Source organism: Trachemys scripta, chromosome 3 (assembly GCF_013100865.1).
Source record: "Trachemys scripta elegans isolate TJP31775 chromosome 3, CAS_Tse_1.0, whole genome shotgun sequence".
NCBI classification, from domain to species: domain Eukaryota; kingdom Metazoa; phylum Chordata; order Testudines; family Emydidae; genus Trachemys; species Trachemys scripta.
In genome coordinates this window covers 73,873,264-73,891,039 of record NC_048300.1, presented here as the reverse complement: position 1 = coordinate 73,891,039, position 17,776 = coordinate 73,873,264, and the positions used below count along the sequence as shown (strand labels likewise).

Genomic DNA, 17,776 nt, shown 5'->3' with positions numbered 1-17,776 from the left:
GTAAAAAGCAACAGAGGGTCCTGTGGCACCTTTAAGACTAACAGAAGTATTGGGAGCATAAGCTTTCGTGGGTAAGAACCTCACTTCTTCAGATGCATCTTACCCACGAAAGCTTATGCTCCCAATACTTCTGTTAGTCTCAAAGGTGCCACAGGACCCTCTGTTGCTTTGTCCTTAATGATATTTCTGAGAAGAAAGCTATTACAATAGCACTAACAATCATTTGTTGAAACTGAAAAGGACAGCTAATTTTATTTAAACATGTTTATATTAAAGAGAAATGTAGTTATGAATAGTCTTTTCTAAAAAGGAAAAGGAACATGCTGATGTGTTCACAGCATTTTCACTTTAGTTATCACAGTTCGTTGATTTTTCACAAAAATGTAAAATATCCTCTGGTATAATCAATCACTTGGATGGTTGGAAACCCAGTTCAGTGTCTCTAGTTTCCATATTTAACCATTTTGTTACTTGATTTTTCCATGATCTCTCTTATTTGACTAGAAAAGATGGTTATTGATTATTTTTGAACTAAAATAAATTAAATAGAAACTGATTACTGAAACTTTTTTAGAAAGTGTTATAGGTTGCTTATAATCATAACTACCTACTGACCTGTTAGATTCTTATTTAAACACCTATTTATATTTATTGATTGATAAATAATCTGAATATAAAAGCAGAGTTGGGAATTTGACCAATAAAATAATTGGTCAAATTGACCTGTCAAACATAGGTCAAATGTTATCAATGTCAAAAATGGTCAAATATTTCAAAGCACTCATTTAGTAGAACAGTAATATAAAAAGTGAGTTTATGGTCTAAGAGTTAGACTTAGATATTTATGCCTAATTACAAAAAACCCAGTTACTTAACTGAGTTACTTTAACTAAAATTGCAAAGCACAATGAAGTTCTGAAAAATGAAAGAATAATGATAATTTTTTAGCAATGTTACGTTAACATCTAAATGTGACCATTATTCAAGACTGAACAGTTACAAAAAGAACAAAGGAAACTCATCTTCTCTCTCTGTGGGGGGGGAGGTTTAAACATTGAACCTTCCTATCTCCCCCGCACTTCCTTTGAGTTAGTTTCTGTATGTTTGTCTAGTGAGTTTAGATTGTAAGCTCTTTGAGGCAGGGGTCATGTCTTTTAACTTGTTTAATATGCTTTGTAAATCAACATTTATACTGATGGCCTGGTATACACATATATGTACTAGAAAGTTCCAGTCAATCAAGATGCTCAGCTTTCAATTATCTTAGCTTTTCCCCCAACAGGTTGCATTAGCATATAGTAAAGTGAGTGATCAAGGTATCTAAATAAGCGTGCTAACAGATGGCACCATGATGCAATCAAAAAGGTAGGCTGCCACCTGCATCAAGGCCTTCGTTCTGCACTGTTTGACCATGGTCAAATAGGAGGTCAACCAACCAGCTTGCCAAGCCTAATAGAAACTGTGATCATCTTTGTGAAGTAGTTACTGTACACTGCATATTCAAGGAGTATAGCATTAATTGCAAATAATGAGGTCAAATAATGAATTCTGGTTCACTAGGAAATGCTTATTAATATTCACATACCTCTTTCATGGCATTAAGGAGGTCTGGTTTTGGTGGAGCACTGGGAGAAATGCATTTATAGCCACAAAATTTTAATGCATTCATAAATACTCCTGATGATACTTGTTCTTCTTTGGTCAATTCATCCTTGTGATCATGCATTAGCTCATAGAGATAGAGGGCTAATTTAGGTCCATGCTAGAAGATGAATAAAAAAAAAAAAAAAAAGTATAGTTATTCTCTTTTTGCCAGTAGAACACAAAGAACTTGCTATATAAATGTATATATTTTTATCTGTTATCTTTTCAGGTACACTAGGACAAGTTTTCTCTACTAATGCTCGTGATCCTTGAGCTATTTTGGATTTTTCCTCTCCTTATCTACAAAATCCCAAATTAGATGAAGGAAAAGCTCTTTGAAAGAACAGACACATTCATATAAAATCCAGGGCAGAAAAACCTGCACCTCAGCCCTCTAACTTTGACCAAAGTAATTATTGAGAGAAAGCTTGGAAGTTAAAAGTAGTAGTTGAAAGCAGGAAATACATTCAACATGGTGCCCCAACAAAAAAAAAAAAAAACACATTGCTGCTGAATTTGCTCTCTTCCCACTGCTTCTTTAGACCTTCCAGGGATTTTATAGCCCAGTGAGAAACCCACATATGATCTGAAATACATGTGATTTAGGGGCATTAACTACTTACTTTCTGTTTTCTTCTCTGCTGTATGCTAGTAAGAAGAAATCTGAGGCTCAGAGCCTAGAACAAAGACTTTTACTATAAAGCACCCTATAAGTCTCCATGAGGCCTCAAATAGGGCTTCGCTCACATAAATTTCAAGTTGTTGCTTCACAGAATGTATAAACAATGCCAGTACAGCTGAAGGAATGTGTCACTTTTGAGGAATACTGAAATGCAGTGCTCTCTAATATTACAAAAATATATAGATAGGGTTACCATATTTCAGCAAGCAAAAAAGAGGACGGGAGGAGCCCCGCCCTAGCCCCTCCCACTTCCCACCCCCCCCCCAGAACCCCCCACCCTCCCCCCGTTCCTTGTCCCCTGACTGCCCCCTCCTGGGACCCCTGCCCCTAACTGCCCCCCAGGACTCCACTCCCTATCTAAGCCTCCCTGCCTCTTGTCCCCTGACTGCCCCAACCCTTATCCACACCCCCACCCCCAGACAGACCCCTGGGACTCCCACGCCCCATCCAACCACTCCCCACCCCTTGACAGCCCCCCCCCAGAACTCCCAACCCATCTAAACCCCTCTGCTCCCTGTCCCCTGACTGCTCCGATCCCTCTCCCCACGCCTGCCCCCTGACAGCTCCCCCCCCAGAACTCTCAGCCCCCCACCCTGCTCCTTGTCCCCTGACTGCCCCCTCCTGGGACCCCTGCTCCTAACTGCCCTCCAGAACCCCACCCCCTACCTGTACCCTGACTGCCCAAAACTTTCTCCACTCCCCCCAAAAAGCCCCCCCCGTTTCTTGACTGCCCCCTCCAGAACCTCCCTGCCCCTTCTCCTGCCCCCTTACCCTGCTGCTCAGAACAGGGTGTTGGGCTCTGTGCCAGCCGGACACGTGGCTGAGCTCCCCAGCACAACAAAACCCGGTCCCTGGCCCTGCACAACAAAACCCGGTCCCTGGTCCGGACCGGGCTGCAGGGGAGAGCTGCCCTTGTATCAGCACAAAGTGCTCTCGCTCCCGTTTTGCTACGCTGCATGGCAGAAACCGCTCCCAGTTGCAAAAGGGGAGGGCTGCACTTTGTGCTGAGACACTTGCTCAGAATGCAGGGAGGGGGGGAGGCGGAGGTCCTCTCCAGCTGCTCCGGAGTCCAGCCTGGGACTTTCCTGCAGCCCTCCCAGCCGCTCGGTCTGCTCTGCCGGGGTAGGGGGGAAATCCCGGACATTGTGAGTGCTTTACAAATTCCCCCCGGACGCTATTTTTAGTACAAAAAGGAGGACATGTCCGGGTAAATCCGGACGAATGGGAACCCTAATATAGATATATATAGATATCTATATCTGTTCCTCCATTTTTGAATTACAAGGAGCATAAAACAGATTACCCAATCCCACTTAAAAATTTCAGAAATTCTCAGACAAGAATTTAAGTTTACAATACAATTGACAGTTGATTAAAAAAATTACAATATATTTTAATGAGTAAAGTCGGAATGCTAAAATCCAGGACATTTGCAACTAAAGTTCCAGACCAGCCTAACTGCATCACTACCTGCATCTACCTTCATAGGCTGGAGACCTCCTTACCGAGTCCAATCCACTTTCTCAGTATGGGTTACTAGCCACCAATCTCCCACGCACACAATCTACCTGTAGCACCCTTGTCTGCTGCATTACACATTCAAACATCCCTCTGCAGAAAACAAAATATAAAATGTTCCTCTCTCACTAATCTATAAGGCAAACATGCCTGAAATTATTCCATTGTGCCTCCTGCAGCACGAAGGACACATCAAGTGCACATGCCCACCTTGTATCTGAAACCGGAAAGGCATATGCTAAGTAAATTCATCACATAGTTACAAGTGCATCACCTACCCACTAATGCATCTAAACAGGATTTATTTTAATCTTATGAATTCCCCCAGCACTTTCAGATATCTGCCATTAAACAAACACAACAAAGATCAACCTTGCAGGAAAAAGGTTTCCTTGTCTTCCCCCCACCAAATGTGAAATTTTCCACACTGATTATGCCAAAGGCTCAGGAAGGACAATGTTCATGTTGGGCCAGTAACAGCTTGTACATGTAAAAATGATTGAACTATGTCCTGCTATATTGAATTCCAGCAGGGCTAGAAGTGAGACTTGACAATCTTTAAAACAAACTAATTTTTTATGTGCATCCACTGGAAAAACACTCCTGCAAATATTTTTAAAATTTAAACCAGGATGTTTATGTGCAAGGGCTTCAAAGTTTTTATGCTTAAAAATATAGCAGTGCTTACTTGCAGAGGTAGGCTGAGACAATCTCGCATAATCTCCTGGTGGTTTGTTTCACATACTATCTCCAAAGCTTTTTTTCTTTCTTGCAATGGTTGTGCTGGAGACAAAATATGCACTAGGAGTCTTCCAAGCTGCATACGGAATGTATCCTTACAGGACCAGAGGATTCTCCTCCACTGTTGCCTAGGAGTGCTGATTCTGCTTGTAGCCTAAAGCAAGAAGAGGTTTGTTTTCCGATCCCAGTAAACCGGGTTTCTCTGATCAGAACTTTGCATAGAGCATACAACATAAGCTTGCAAAGAAAACTGGAACAGGAAAGGATAGAGTAAATCTGGTAGAAAAATCTTATTGAGGAAGCACATTTACAAATAATTATTTACTGGGACAGAGGTTTAAAGATGACCTTACAAAGGGAAAAAAGGGTTGATATATAAAGATGACGAAGGTGTTTTTTATTTTTCTTTTTTTTCAGATATTAGAAATTCAGTTCTGGTTTAAGCTGGAAGACTAGGATGTTGAACTAACAAAACAATGTTGTCACAACAGCCAAGAGTGAAAGTTGACCAACTCTGAGGGACAGGATTTTTAATCAAATTGTTTAAAAAAACCCTCATTTTTGTTAACTTTAATCACTAATTATAATCAATCACTAGTTGCAATTTTTCATGAAGGAAGCCTTTGCTAAAGATTAACACTTTAGTTGACAGTTTGATATCTAGAGTTCACAATAAACATTCCTGGGACCTCCAAACGATACTCAAGCAAAAAGGTCTGAGAAGACCAGATGTGGCGTTCCTGATAGTTCCAAGGTTAAAAGAGTTAATCCCTTTCACATGTTCCTTAAGTCATAAAGGAACAGAAAATGACAAGTCAAATTTTCATTAAATCCATTGCAAGCTCACCTTGGGAACATAGGAGTACAGTGAACCAACAGCAGCATTCAGGGAAACAGTTTTTGGCCATGTCCTTTTTGGGGGTGGGGGGGAGAAATAGCTATAATTTCTTCTTTTTAGATATAAAACTAAATGCTTCAAGTTTTCCACGTGGACAAAAGCTACTCTCACCCCAAAAACAATGAATATTATCTCCGTATCTCGGAACTCCCCTTACTGCACATCTTCTATGGCCTTGCTGAAATCTGAAGGATGGGAGTTCAGCTATGACAAGCCTCAGAAGTATTGACAGACACCTCCCACCCCCCCCACCCAAAAGAACAACTGATTCTAAAACGTTTTTTCCCCCCTTCAAAAATTTTTGTTTTGTCTTGTTTTTTTAAATGAGCACCAATTTACGTAAAGGTCAAAACTTATCCAATATCAGGATACTTTCTTTTATGCAGTGGCCAAGTGACAAATTGCATTTGTGTTATAATACCTGAGATACATCTTGAGATGCAACAAAAACTGAACATTTATGAATAGGAACAGTCCTACAGAGACACAGCATTTGCCCCAGTGGGGGCTCCTTAAGCAATACGATGTAATACAGATATACTGTCTAGTTACTTACAATAGATACTTTGATTCCTTCAACCATCATTTTGAACATTTCTTTCAGAAAAGAATTTGTATTATTAGGCAGTTCTCGTTGGTCCTCCTCTTCAGAGGCTTCCAGCTGGGATGTTGAAAGTCTGCATTGAATTGTGGTCTCTGGTGTACCCAATACATCAAAACAATCTTCAGTAGGTTCTTAAATGTTAAGAAGCACAAACAGATCAATGGCATCTCAGACCATGCCAACTTAATCCTAGTGTACTGTAAGCAGTACTAGTCAAATATCCACTGTACTACACTGTGAATATATAAAATAGTTAATCTAGACACTGGTTAAACCAAATTAAAAATTAGAGCTAATCATTTAAAGACTCCATTCTGCAACTATTTCACATGCAGAACTTCCATACATTTCAAGCCCCATAAACAGCAAAAGTGGCCCCTAAAGAACATGATTCTCGTTAAAAATTAAACAAATTCACAGAAATGGGGCAAACAAAGGTGACTGACTAACTTTAGTAAATGGAATGGTTCTGACAAGCGATATGGACACTGAACCCACATACACTAGATTTCTGTTGCATATAAAAGTTTCCTTAAACTGGGGACAGGACACTTGGTGTATTGCAAGTCATACAATAGGAGTCCATTAGCATTTGGCTTAGAAATCTAATGAAAAGCTGGCAGAGACTTCAGAACAAAACTAACAGGAAGAGGCAAACGGCAAGAGGGGGACCATATCTTGACGTGAACACCAAAGGTCTGTTCTGGTATATTCGTGGTACAAAGAGAGACAGGCATCCTTCACCAAGGAATTAAATTGACAGCAAGTTTGCTTCATGAAAAAGGGATCTCAACCAGGCTTGGTTGAAAACACTGGAGACAACACTGGGTGAGAAACTTCTCAGGACAGGAATTAGTTAAATTTAAGGTTTAGAATGCTTGTTACAACTTTGGTTTAGATATAACCATTTGTTAACATCTCTCACACTATTTCTTATCTGAATCTCTATTTCCCTCTTTAATAAATTTCCTTTTGTTTTATAATTGAATTCAAGTGCTGTGTGTAATACAAGATACAATATTGGTCTAAGATAAAACTGGTGAACTGTGTTACACTGTTCCTTTGGGTACAGAGGATCTGAGATTTGTGGGTATCCAGTGATCAGGACCTGGATACCACAGAAGGGACTCAGGGCTGGGGTACATTTGTTGTCATCCAGCAAGGCAAAAAAACAGGGCTGGTATAGTCCAGAAGACAGTGCCTGAGTGGCTGACAGGCTGGTTGTGTTAGGAGGCTAATGCTCTGCTAGCACAAGCAAGAGTTCCTCAAATTGGAAGCAGCTGGTAACAAGGGGACTCACAGACATGGGTGCCTTAAGAAGCATCACAGGCCCTGCTTGGCAACCTCCCACCCCCTGAAACCAGCAGGAGTTGAAGTGGGGGAGACCTTCTGCTCCCCAAAAGACTTATGAGAAGGTGGGGGAGTCAAGACCTGGAATGTGAGGTAAATTGGTGGCAGCACATGGCTGTAGGGACATAGGGAAATGGGGAAGGACAGTCATACAGAATTTCCGCAGACGCATAGTCTACTGGGAAAACCCCAGAGTTGGCAGGTATGGGTGCATGTGGAATGGATGGATGGATGTGGTGTTGGGAAAATGGATGTGGAGAATGAGTAGCTATATGTATGCAAAGAGAGTGTATATGCCTATAGTTCTAGAATTGGAAAAGAAGTAGGTGTGGAGTGAAAGTCTGTATGTAAAGACTACAAATTGAAGGAAAGTGGGTGGTGGAATGAATGCATGAAGTGGCATGGGTGAGAGATATGTGCAATAGGTCTGTGAAATTTATAAAAATTAGGCAAGTTATTTTTAAAAGTTGCAAATATTGTCAGGTATGCATTATTCTAGAAGAGTTCTAAATTTGACCTACATTTCTGTACCTAATAATCTCAAAGGTGAGAGGCAAACTAGAAAAGCTCCCCCTTGCCTTAGACATTTCTCACATGAACTGGTCCAGTTCAATGAGATAAAAATTAGATCCAATCTGTCAAGTATTTAAGACAAGAAGCAGAGACTAAGCACCAGTGGTGAGGATAAATTTTAAAATGGAAAAACAAAAAAAACAAAAAAAAACAAAAACATTAACCCAAATTTTGAGAGTCCTAACACCAAATAAACTCCGCTCTGTTCATACCCATAACACATTAAGAACATTAATACATTTTTAATGTAACAAAACATTGGCACTGTAAGGCAACAACAAGTATAAAACAATCCTTTGTCCGGCTATGCTGGAAGGAGGACAGGAGATACTGGATGTAGTTTAATTAGGCAACAACTTTATTCTTATATGCTGGGAGGACCTGACAATTAGAAGTGCACAGTGCAGGCAAGTTGCTTAATCATTTCAATATATATTGGGGGGTGGGGTGGAGGGGAGGAGCCTTCCATCGGTCTTCCTGCTTAACCATCCTGGTCCCCAGCCAACCCACTGCTGGGACCTCAAAATTCCTGCCTCCCTCAAATAGAGGGAGATATAAAGGAGAGGGGGATTGGCTTCACGCCATACCAGACATAGGAGCCCAAAATCCCCCTTCCTGCATTTCCACTCCTTTGAAGGATACCCCCTTTAAATCCATTACCAATCCATTTTATTTGATCACTGTATCCCCTCCCTATGGAATACCTACACTGGACATCCACTCCATGTTACATAATAAGTTGCCACATCATAGCCTAACTCCCATTTCATGTTCATCCCAACTAAGCTCCCCCTCCTCCCCCCAAAACCCACTGTGGGGAAGGCAAAAAAACCCCATTTTGCCTTGGCCAATCTGGCGGGGAAGGGAAAATTCCTTTCCAAACCCCCAAGAAAGTAGCAACTAGTGCAGCAGATCCTGACAAAACCCGATATTTCACCACTTCCATGGATGGAGGGTGGCTACTGCTCCACCTGATCCAGGTAAAAGAGGGCTTTTCCTGCATCAGCATGGACCTATATAGTCCCTGCCCTCCCTGCTGGTCACCTGGGGGAGGGAAGAGTCGGCATCCCCACACTGACATGGTCTGCAGTGCAGCAGAAAGCCTCTCCCTGCCTTTCTAGCCCTTAAAAGGGCACACTCTTTTTCCAACAAGCAACACAGCAATTCCCACCACTTAATGTGCGGTGAGGTCATTATAAGCATAGTTACTGTATATTTTTTTCCCCTGTTCCTACCTTGATAAATGAACCTGTTAACTGCTAGAACAGTGAGTCTCTGTAACCTCTGTATAAGCTCATTCTCAGTGGCTCGAATAGGATTCTCTTGGCTCATTCTCCGCTGCATCATCATGTTAAGTTCATCACTTGCTACTAAACGCATTTTCATCACCAGTGTGTCAGACTGAGCAAGAGAAAATTTCCTGGAACCTTTAAGTGTAGAGAAATATATCAATAGCATCCTCATGAATAGATTAAATATCACATTCGTAAATTAATTGCATGCACCAATAGCTCTCATCTAGGAAAGAAAATTGGTTGTGGTTATGAGGGAAAATATTTGAAATATATTTCTTTAAAAAGGAACAAGGAATGTCCAGGTTCTTGTTTAAATTTGGAAATGTGTGACAGTTTTTCCACTTGAAAAGGAAATGTATATAAAATTCATGTAATAACAGAGCATTAAAGTCTTTAAGATGAGTGCTTCATCAAATCTCTAAACTATAGCACATTATCTATTTTCTTTAGAGTTTTCAAAATGATGTAATTTCTCAAATATTCACTGTACAAAACAGCTTCTGAACAGTCACTGTTTCACTTCCCTACTTTTATAATGTTACCTCATTACTGCTGTTATTTAAAAGTTAATTGTTCTTATACTAACATGCTTATAGAATGTAGGTTTTCAGCAATGTGAACTAAGATCAGTGAGGTTAACAGCTCTGAAAGGTAAACACATTTCATATTGATCTATCAGAAGTTATTTTGATAGATACATCTATTTCATATCTAATCCTGTAAAACATTTCCTGCGAAATGTTTTTGCAGAATGAATTGGTAGGCATGACCCCACTACTGCACCTGCTTCTGTAGGGAACGTATATGAAGTGGATCCAGTAAGGGACTGGAGGGACAGCTCCTGATTTAACAGGCTGAAGGAGGGGGGCATCAGAAGTCGACTGTAGGAACAGAAGTGTTGTTTTGGTAGACGAGGAATAATGGAATCTTTCATTGCAACTGAACCTTTGTTTTAAACAATTAACAGAACACACATCAGTTTTTTAATGTAACAGTCTTCAGTGAAATCTTAAATGCAGCTGAATATAATGACCTAGATTCACAGAGCACCTTTCAGCCAAAGAATCCAAAAGCACTTCACAAAAATGTTTCACAAACTATTATAGTCTGAACTGGTAGTGCTACCTAGAGTGAAGGTTTCATAACACTTTCCATTACAGCATTTACTTGCTTATGAAACTAATGGTTCAAATTGAAATTATGCATGCCAGGTGTCTACCTCAAGCGGATTTTTTTGTGTGAAAGTTTCAGTTAAAACAGTTCAGTTAGTTTTCCTTAATCTCATTCTTAAAAACACGTTTTTTTTCATGTTAAAAAAAAAAACCACATTCTTTCAGAAGTGCTACCACCTATATGCTTTGGAGCAGGAACTTGAAACTTAAAAATCTGCACTAATTTATCATCCCCCTCTAATAGCTGGACCACATAGCAATAGTGAGTTCTCATCCTCTATTAGTTACTCTGTTAGCTTAAGTTGTAGACTGTGGATGTAAAGATCAGAACCCTGTTCATGTCCCAAGTGGGGGGGGAGGAGGTCCATATGATACTACATGACAATTATTTTTCAGGGTTGGTTTGTTTAAAGATTAAGAAGTTATATACAAATACTGTATGAAAAAGAATGTAAGGTTGCAAAGACACATGCTCAAGTTAGGAAATGCCAGAATTAAAGTTGCCTTTTTGCATATGCATTATGATGCAGTCTTTAATTATATGATCACATAACCCTGTGGAAAACAGTAGCATGTGATCATGTAATTAAAGACTACCAGAATGCAAGGAGGACAAATTATATAGGCAACCTTCATTCTGCCATTTCCTAACTTCAATGTGCGTCTTTGTAATCTAAATGTTATTTTAATGTAAGGTGTGTATGTGCAGGGAGGGGTTATATAGGTATGTTTGTTAACTCATTATTTCAAATCCAAGTTGAATTTGGCTCTGGAGTCTTCAGGGATGGTGCAGTGTTAGGTGAAGGAGAAAGTATTGCTGCACTCCCTTCTTTCAACGTATAAGCAACACTTATTCTGCACACCTACTGAATTCAAAATTCGTACAAAATTTACGCTACTGTTCACCTTACATAGAACATAGAAAACTTAGATCATCATTTTTTCCACAGGTGGATTTGCACTTAGGGTGACCAGACAGCAAATGTGAAAAGTCGGGACAGGGGTTGGGGGTAATAGGAGCCCACATAAGAAAAAGACCCAAAAATCAGGACTGTCCCTATAAAATTGGGACATCTGGTCACCTTATTTGCACTAGACTTATGTTTCCCAAACATAGCAGTACATTGATTGGTGAAATGGGCTGTAGTACCATAAGTAAAGTTGCAGGGAACTCATCAACACAAGTACACAGATACACACTTTTACAACTTCTGTCTCATTGAATGCCAGGGTAGGAAAATATGACTGGCTCCAACACATAACGAGGGCAGGAGAAGCTATAAAATTCTCTAATACAACATACTATTAAATTATCACTCACCAGCAATGCTTTTACGTTTTTGAAACATTGCGTGATGATGGGTAGCAGGTAAACGTAAAGAGTTAGCCAGATCCTGAGAGTCTTGGTTTGCTGTAGCTTTTATTAATTCAATAGCTGCCTGAAGAACTCTGAATTGCAGAGCAATTGCCATGTCTACAAATGAGAGGCAACAATGACATTTTCCTCAAGGTAGTTTACATAAACAAACATGCTAACATTTCAGAAACTTCTTATTTTCATTTTATCCTTTACATCTATTTCTATAAACACCAAAATAATAGAATTTCACACATTATAAAAACTTTTGAAAAAACACATTTCAACACTGGTTTCAAAAAGAGGTGACAAGCTTTTTTTCGAGACTCTGATGGAAATTAAAAGGGGCAAGAAATTTAAAAATATATCAAAACTACGTACTTCCAAGAAAGTCATTGCAAAACCACCCCAATAATAGATGTATGTCACAGTATCAGTTACAAAGCAAAGACTCCCCTCCCTTTGGGAAAAACAGCCACCAAATTTTAATATCTTCATAATTTTATTAAAAGTTATAAATGGAAATAACTATTATATAGACTCTCTGAATATTATCACTATTTTCATGTAAAAAGCAACAGAGGGTCCTGTGGCACCTTTGAGACTAACAGAAGAACTCCACTGGCCATCACCTACAGTCCTCAGCTTAAACCTCTCCAACGCATCATCAGTGATCTACAACCCATCCTGGACAATGATCCCTCACTTTCACAGACCTTGGAAGGCAGGCCAGTCCTCGCCCACAGACAACCTGCCAACCTTAAGCATATTCTCACCAGCAACCACGCACCACACCATAACAACTCTAACTCAGGAACCAACCCATGCAACAAACCTCGATGCCAACTCTGCCCACATATCTACACCAGCAACACCATCACTGGACCTAACCAGATCAGCTACAACATCACCGGCTCATTCACCTGCACGTCCACCAATGTTATATATGCCATCATAGGCCAGCAATGCCCCTCTGCTATGTACATTGGCCAAACTGGACAGTCACTACGCAAGAGGATAAATGGACACAAGTCAGATATCAGGAATGGCAATATACAAAAACCTGTAGGAGAACACTTCAACCTCCCTGGCCACACAATAGCAGATGTAAAGGTAGCCATCTTACAGCAAAAAAAACTTCAGGACCAGACTCCAAAGAGAAACTGCTGAGCTCCAGTTCATTTGCAAATTTGACACCATCAGATCAGGATTAAACAAAGACTGTGAATGGCTATCCAACTACAGAAACAGTTTCTCCTCCCTTGGTGTTCACACCTCAACTGCTAGCAGAGCACCTCACCCTCCCCGATTGAACTAACCTCGTTATCTCCACACTGATATATACCTGCCTCTGGAGATTTCCATTACTTGCATCTGAAGAAGTGAGGTTCTTACCCTCGAAAGCTTATGCTCCCAATACTTCTGTTAGTCTCAAAGGTGCCACAAGACCCTCTGTTGCTTTTTACAGATTCAGACTAACACGGCTACCCTTCTGATACTTGTCACTATTTTCATAATACTCCAAATATTCCATTCTAGGCCTCTTACTTCAGATGCCCAGGCAGAACTCCAGTTGCTGGTACATATTTATAAGCCACAGATTAGGACTGTAATTAAGTCACTATTGTACAAGGGTCACTTACAGGAAAATAAGGTACACAACCAGGTACCCCATCAATTCTAACAATTAGCCCTTTTTGTGATAGATTTCACAGAGGATATTCCTATGAGAAAGTTAGCGGTTACATTTTAAAATCCTGTGGAAATGAAAGCTTATGACTTACTTTGTGTCTTCTCATTTTTATTATTTTGAAGATGTCCCAGTAGTACAATGAGGTCCTCAATAACACGAAAATACTGAGAACCTGAGGAACTACAGGCATGAATTGTGACTGCTACTAGTAATTGTTGTATATCACACACAAGTAGCTTGTAGTCATTCAAAGGAATGCTGTAAACAAAGTCAGATATAATTACTACAAATAGTGCCATTTTAATTCTGATCGTTTCATATGAATACAAAAAATTAACACAGTACTTGGTATGGTTAGTAGAAGGAAAAGTAATTTACAGATAATGTTACAAAATCCAAACACTGCCACACTTAATCTGATACTGCTGAAGACGGGAAACAAACTGTTGACACATAAAAGGCAACATTAGCTATCTTTGGAAGAGATTCCAGTGTTAAGAATGAAGTTCCATATAATGGTCTTGAAAGCAAATGACTTTTACTTTAAGTGAAGAACAGATCTGAATTATGAAGTTCTCAAATTACTGAACTTTAAACACTGTACTATTCTCTCCAGTTTTGCAACCATAAATTAATGTTATACTGAACATTCACAATTCTGAATATTTGTTCTGCGCCAGAGTAACTGAACACATGGGCAAACAGTTTTACTTTCTCCTCTGTTTAGATTTCAAAAAGGAAGTATGTAAAATATTTTTAAACATATCAGCTTTTTTGGGTAAACTTAGTGCATTATTAGATCGTGAACAGTGCAGCTATTCTTTGGATGAGAGTAGCAGAATATTCTTATGTAAACTGCATCTCTTCTGTAAACTGCATCTAGTTGCTCCTGCAGGTCAGCCACAGATCACATTTTTAGTAGAATGCTATTGCTTCTTGTCCATGATTGATGTTTAGTTGCATAGTATAGTGTGACTTACATCTGGGTTTCCCAACCTGGGAATCATGACCCAAGACAAGGAAAATACCTGACTTCCAGTTTTTTAGTCCCATCTCTGTCTTTCAGTGAAGGACATTGCTCATTTAAGTCTCAAAGTTTCCTAGGTGCTACACAAATTTAATGACCTCCTTAGTTTAATTGCTGAACATCATTTACATCAAAAGTAAAGAACTATGACTATAAGTCCTTTATACTAAAGAAATTAATCAAATTTTTATTTCCTACATGAATAATTTTGTTGCGTCCCTTATTTTTGGTCTTTGTTACAAACTGCATCCCACAGTTGAGGCTTGGTAGGTTGAAAGGCATGCTTTTAGCAGCGACCTCCTTGCCAGCAGTGGCCACTACCTCCCAGAAGCTAGGACTCTGCTCTGCTGTAAACTCATCTGGCTCCTTGCCTATGTCATTCCCTCAGCATGCACAGCATAGCAGACATAACAGCCAGCTGGGCAAGGAATGGGATGAGCCTCAGAGCAGCTAGCCAAGCCAAATTCCTTGTCCTCTCTACAATAAGTCAGATCCAATATGGAGAAAATTGGAGGGGCCAGGAGGATTCTTGAACGTTTTTCCTCCTTCCAGTTTTGCATTCAAACTGTCCCATGTTTAAATCTTCTAACATTGGTTCATTGCATTTGAAAATCCTCTATTTTGAAAAGACTACCACAACTTGTACATTTATTTTACTGGAAGGTAGATTAGCTATTTAACTCATCTAATTCAACACATTTGTTAGCTACCATTTACAGATGAATTGCACAATGGAAATGTTAGACAAGTACACAGTGAAAATTAACGAGGTTTTAAGAACTGCCATGATGAATGAGACAGATTTTAAAACTAAATTTACTTTAAGACTAAACGTAGCATTATCCATTGATCCAACGTACAACTATGGCTCACCAGGAGACGACTGCTGTGGGTACAAATTAAAGTACAATATCTAATTTATTCAACTAAATTTAAGACTGCGAAATGTCTATTACAAAAATGTATGACCAAGTTATCTGAAAAAACAAGAGTGATTTAGAGCTGTAATAGATACTTTGTACTAGAATTCTGTACAAAATGTCAATTCTCTACTATTGATTATATCTAAGTTAATGTCATAAAAGAATCCATAAAATCTGCAAGTTATGACCTGATAAAGCAATTATGCACATGCTTAAATTTAAACCTATTCAACAAGGCACATGCCTAAATCCCATCAGTCAATGGAATTTAAGCACTTGCTCCCTCCCCCCAAATTAATAAGTCATTGCCATAGTAACTGGACAAAACACTTTTTGCTAAGTAAGTTTTCAAAAGAGGCGCTTGAAAAATGTGGTAACTAATAAAAAAACCTACATTTCTTGCTTTAACAAGTTCTCAAATGGATCAATGAGATTTTACAAGAGTTTCCAAAATTAGACCTACACACACACAAAAGTATGAGGCTTTTTTTTTTTTTTTTTTTTGGAGAAGGAAAGAGCACACACACGGCTATTAAAAAGAAGTGCCTCTTAAGCATAAGTGAAGCAAGGCATTAAATACACTGGGCCTGATTTTCATTTCAGAATCATACCCCATTGAAAAATAATTAGAAGGGTGTATATGTGTGTATATAAATAAAATTATGCTTAAAATAATCTAATGTGAACTTGTAAATTGTTTTTAGAGTGAATCTGAAATATTCAAGTAATGCAACACTTACTTTGTTTCTAGACCATTAAGGGCTGCTAAAGTATTACACAGCACATACAGCAAACCATTATCAAGCAGCATGTCTGCCATTTTAGAACAGGAATTTATGATTTGTAGCAGAAGGCAAAAGGAATTATGCAGCAGTACGTTGTCATAGAGAGAATTCTCTATAAGTCCCAGAACAGGAATGACACACCATTTTTGAAAAAGTCCAGCATTTTTTACATCTTCCATGTCAAATCTATTAAAATAGAAACAAATAGGAATTCATCATCGTCTGTCCTTAAAATAATCATCACAGTATGCACAACTGAATTTTGAATTATTGAAAAGATTATGAATACTAAGGAGTCTCTACGCTAACTGTTATGTACTGGCCAGGGGATGGGAGTGATTTCCATGGTATTTCATTTCATGTCAATGGCAATGCTTATCTAATCTGTTAATGGTAATAAGAATTACAAAAAAATGTTTGGAAGGCTTACAGGGAAATGAGACCCCTAAAAGAGATATTAATGAAGTTTAGCTACTACAAATAGGTTTACACTACACATTTCATAAACAGAAATATCTGACTTTCAGCTTTTACTAAAAGCCAGTGGCACAAGAGTTTTCTTATGACTCATTCTATTTCTCATAATAAAATATTGCAGCTTGCAGTGCCACTGTCACGAAATGAGGTATGGGTTTGCTGTAATAAAATAATCCACTGACCAAGAGGAGGCTTTGATATACTGTATTCATTACTGCTGAAACTAATTATATCAAGGATGAATACCTCTTGTTCATTTCAACTCCAGAAGCCATAAACTGAACTACAGTCCTTGCATTAGGACTTTCTATCACATAATGGAAAAGGAAATTAAATTACCATTAAAAATAGATCATTGTACCACACCATGACTAATATATTCTGAAGTAAGCATCATAGCGGATTCCTAAAAGGCTAAGTCTCATCCCCATCCACCTCAGTCCTTTCTGAGGAGAGGTCTGCTTTCCTTCTTGGGGCTGGTATGACATCTGGCAGGTTCAAAGCTTCCTATTAGCATGAGTGGTTAACTTCTGGTATATGTAGGAAATAATCTGTGAGTACTGATCTTGCACTATAGTAGGCAACTGAAGCAAGAGCTTTTTCCTGATTGGGCAGATTGTGGGCCTTTGGCTATACTTGGATATTGACTCTCCATTCTGTATTGTTAGATCTCTGCAGCATTAAATAGAAGGGTCCGACTAGCTATATATTCAGAGAAAAATTACTTCCCACCGCTTTGGCAGAATGGCCTGCTTAAAGTGAGATTTTTCTCTTTCCGCAGTGCTTCCGTGGGATTCCGCCTCTTTGTGGTTCAAGGATGTAGTACAGGGATTGGCAACCTTTAGCCCCCTAGCGGGCCAGGCTGGTTTGTTTACCTGCCGTGCCCGCAGGTTTGGCCTATCGCAGTTCCCATGCTGCTTCCCACAGCCCCCATTGGCCTGGAGCAGCAAACCGCAGCCAGTGGGACCTGCAATCGGCCGAACCTGTGGACGCGGCAGGTAAACAAACCAGCCCAGCCTGCCAGCAGGCTTACCTTG

At 39.4% G+C, this 17,776-nt stretch overlaps 1 protein-coding gene across 1 annotated transcript in view; it reads right to left on the bottom strand.

Annotated features, from left to right (window-relative positions):
- LYST (lysosomal trafficking regulator) overlaps positions 1 to 17,776 on the bottom strand; it is a 125,551-nt gene that overhangs the window by 57,450 nt on the left and 50,325 nt on the right. Inside the window, exons 24-30 of the mRNA XM_034766872.1 lie at positions 16,218 to 16,448; positions 13,619 to 13,785; positions 11,799 to 11,951; positions 9,246 to 9,437; positions 6,040 to 6,218; positions 4,533 to 4,739; positions 1,586 to 1,762 (exon numbers count right to left, since the gene is read on the bottom strand). Coding sequence (XP_034622763.1) covers positions 1,586 to 1,762; positions 4,533 to 4,739; positions 6,040 to 6,218; positions 9,246 to 9,437; positions 11,799 to 11,951; positions 13,619 to 13,785; positions 16,218 to 16,448 — 1,306 coding nt within the window. The remainder of the gene's footprint in view (positions 1 to 1,585; positions 1,763 to 4,532; positions 4,740 to 6,039; positions 6,219 to 9,245; positions 9,438 to 11,798; positions 11,952 to 13,618; positions 13,786 to 16,217; positions 16,449 to 17,776) is intronic.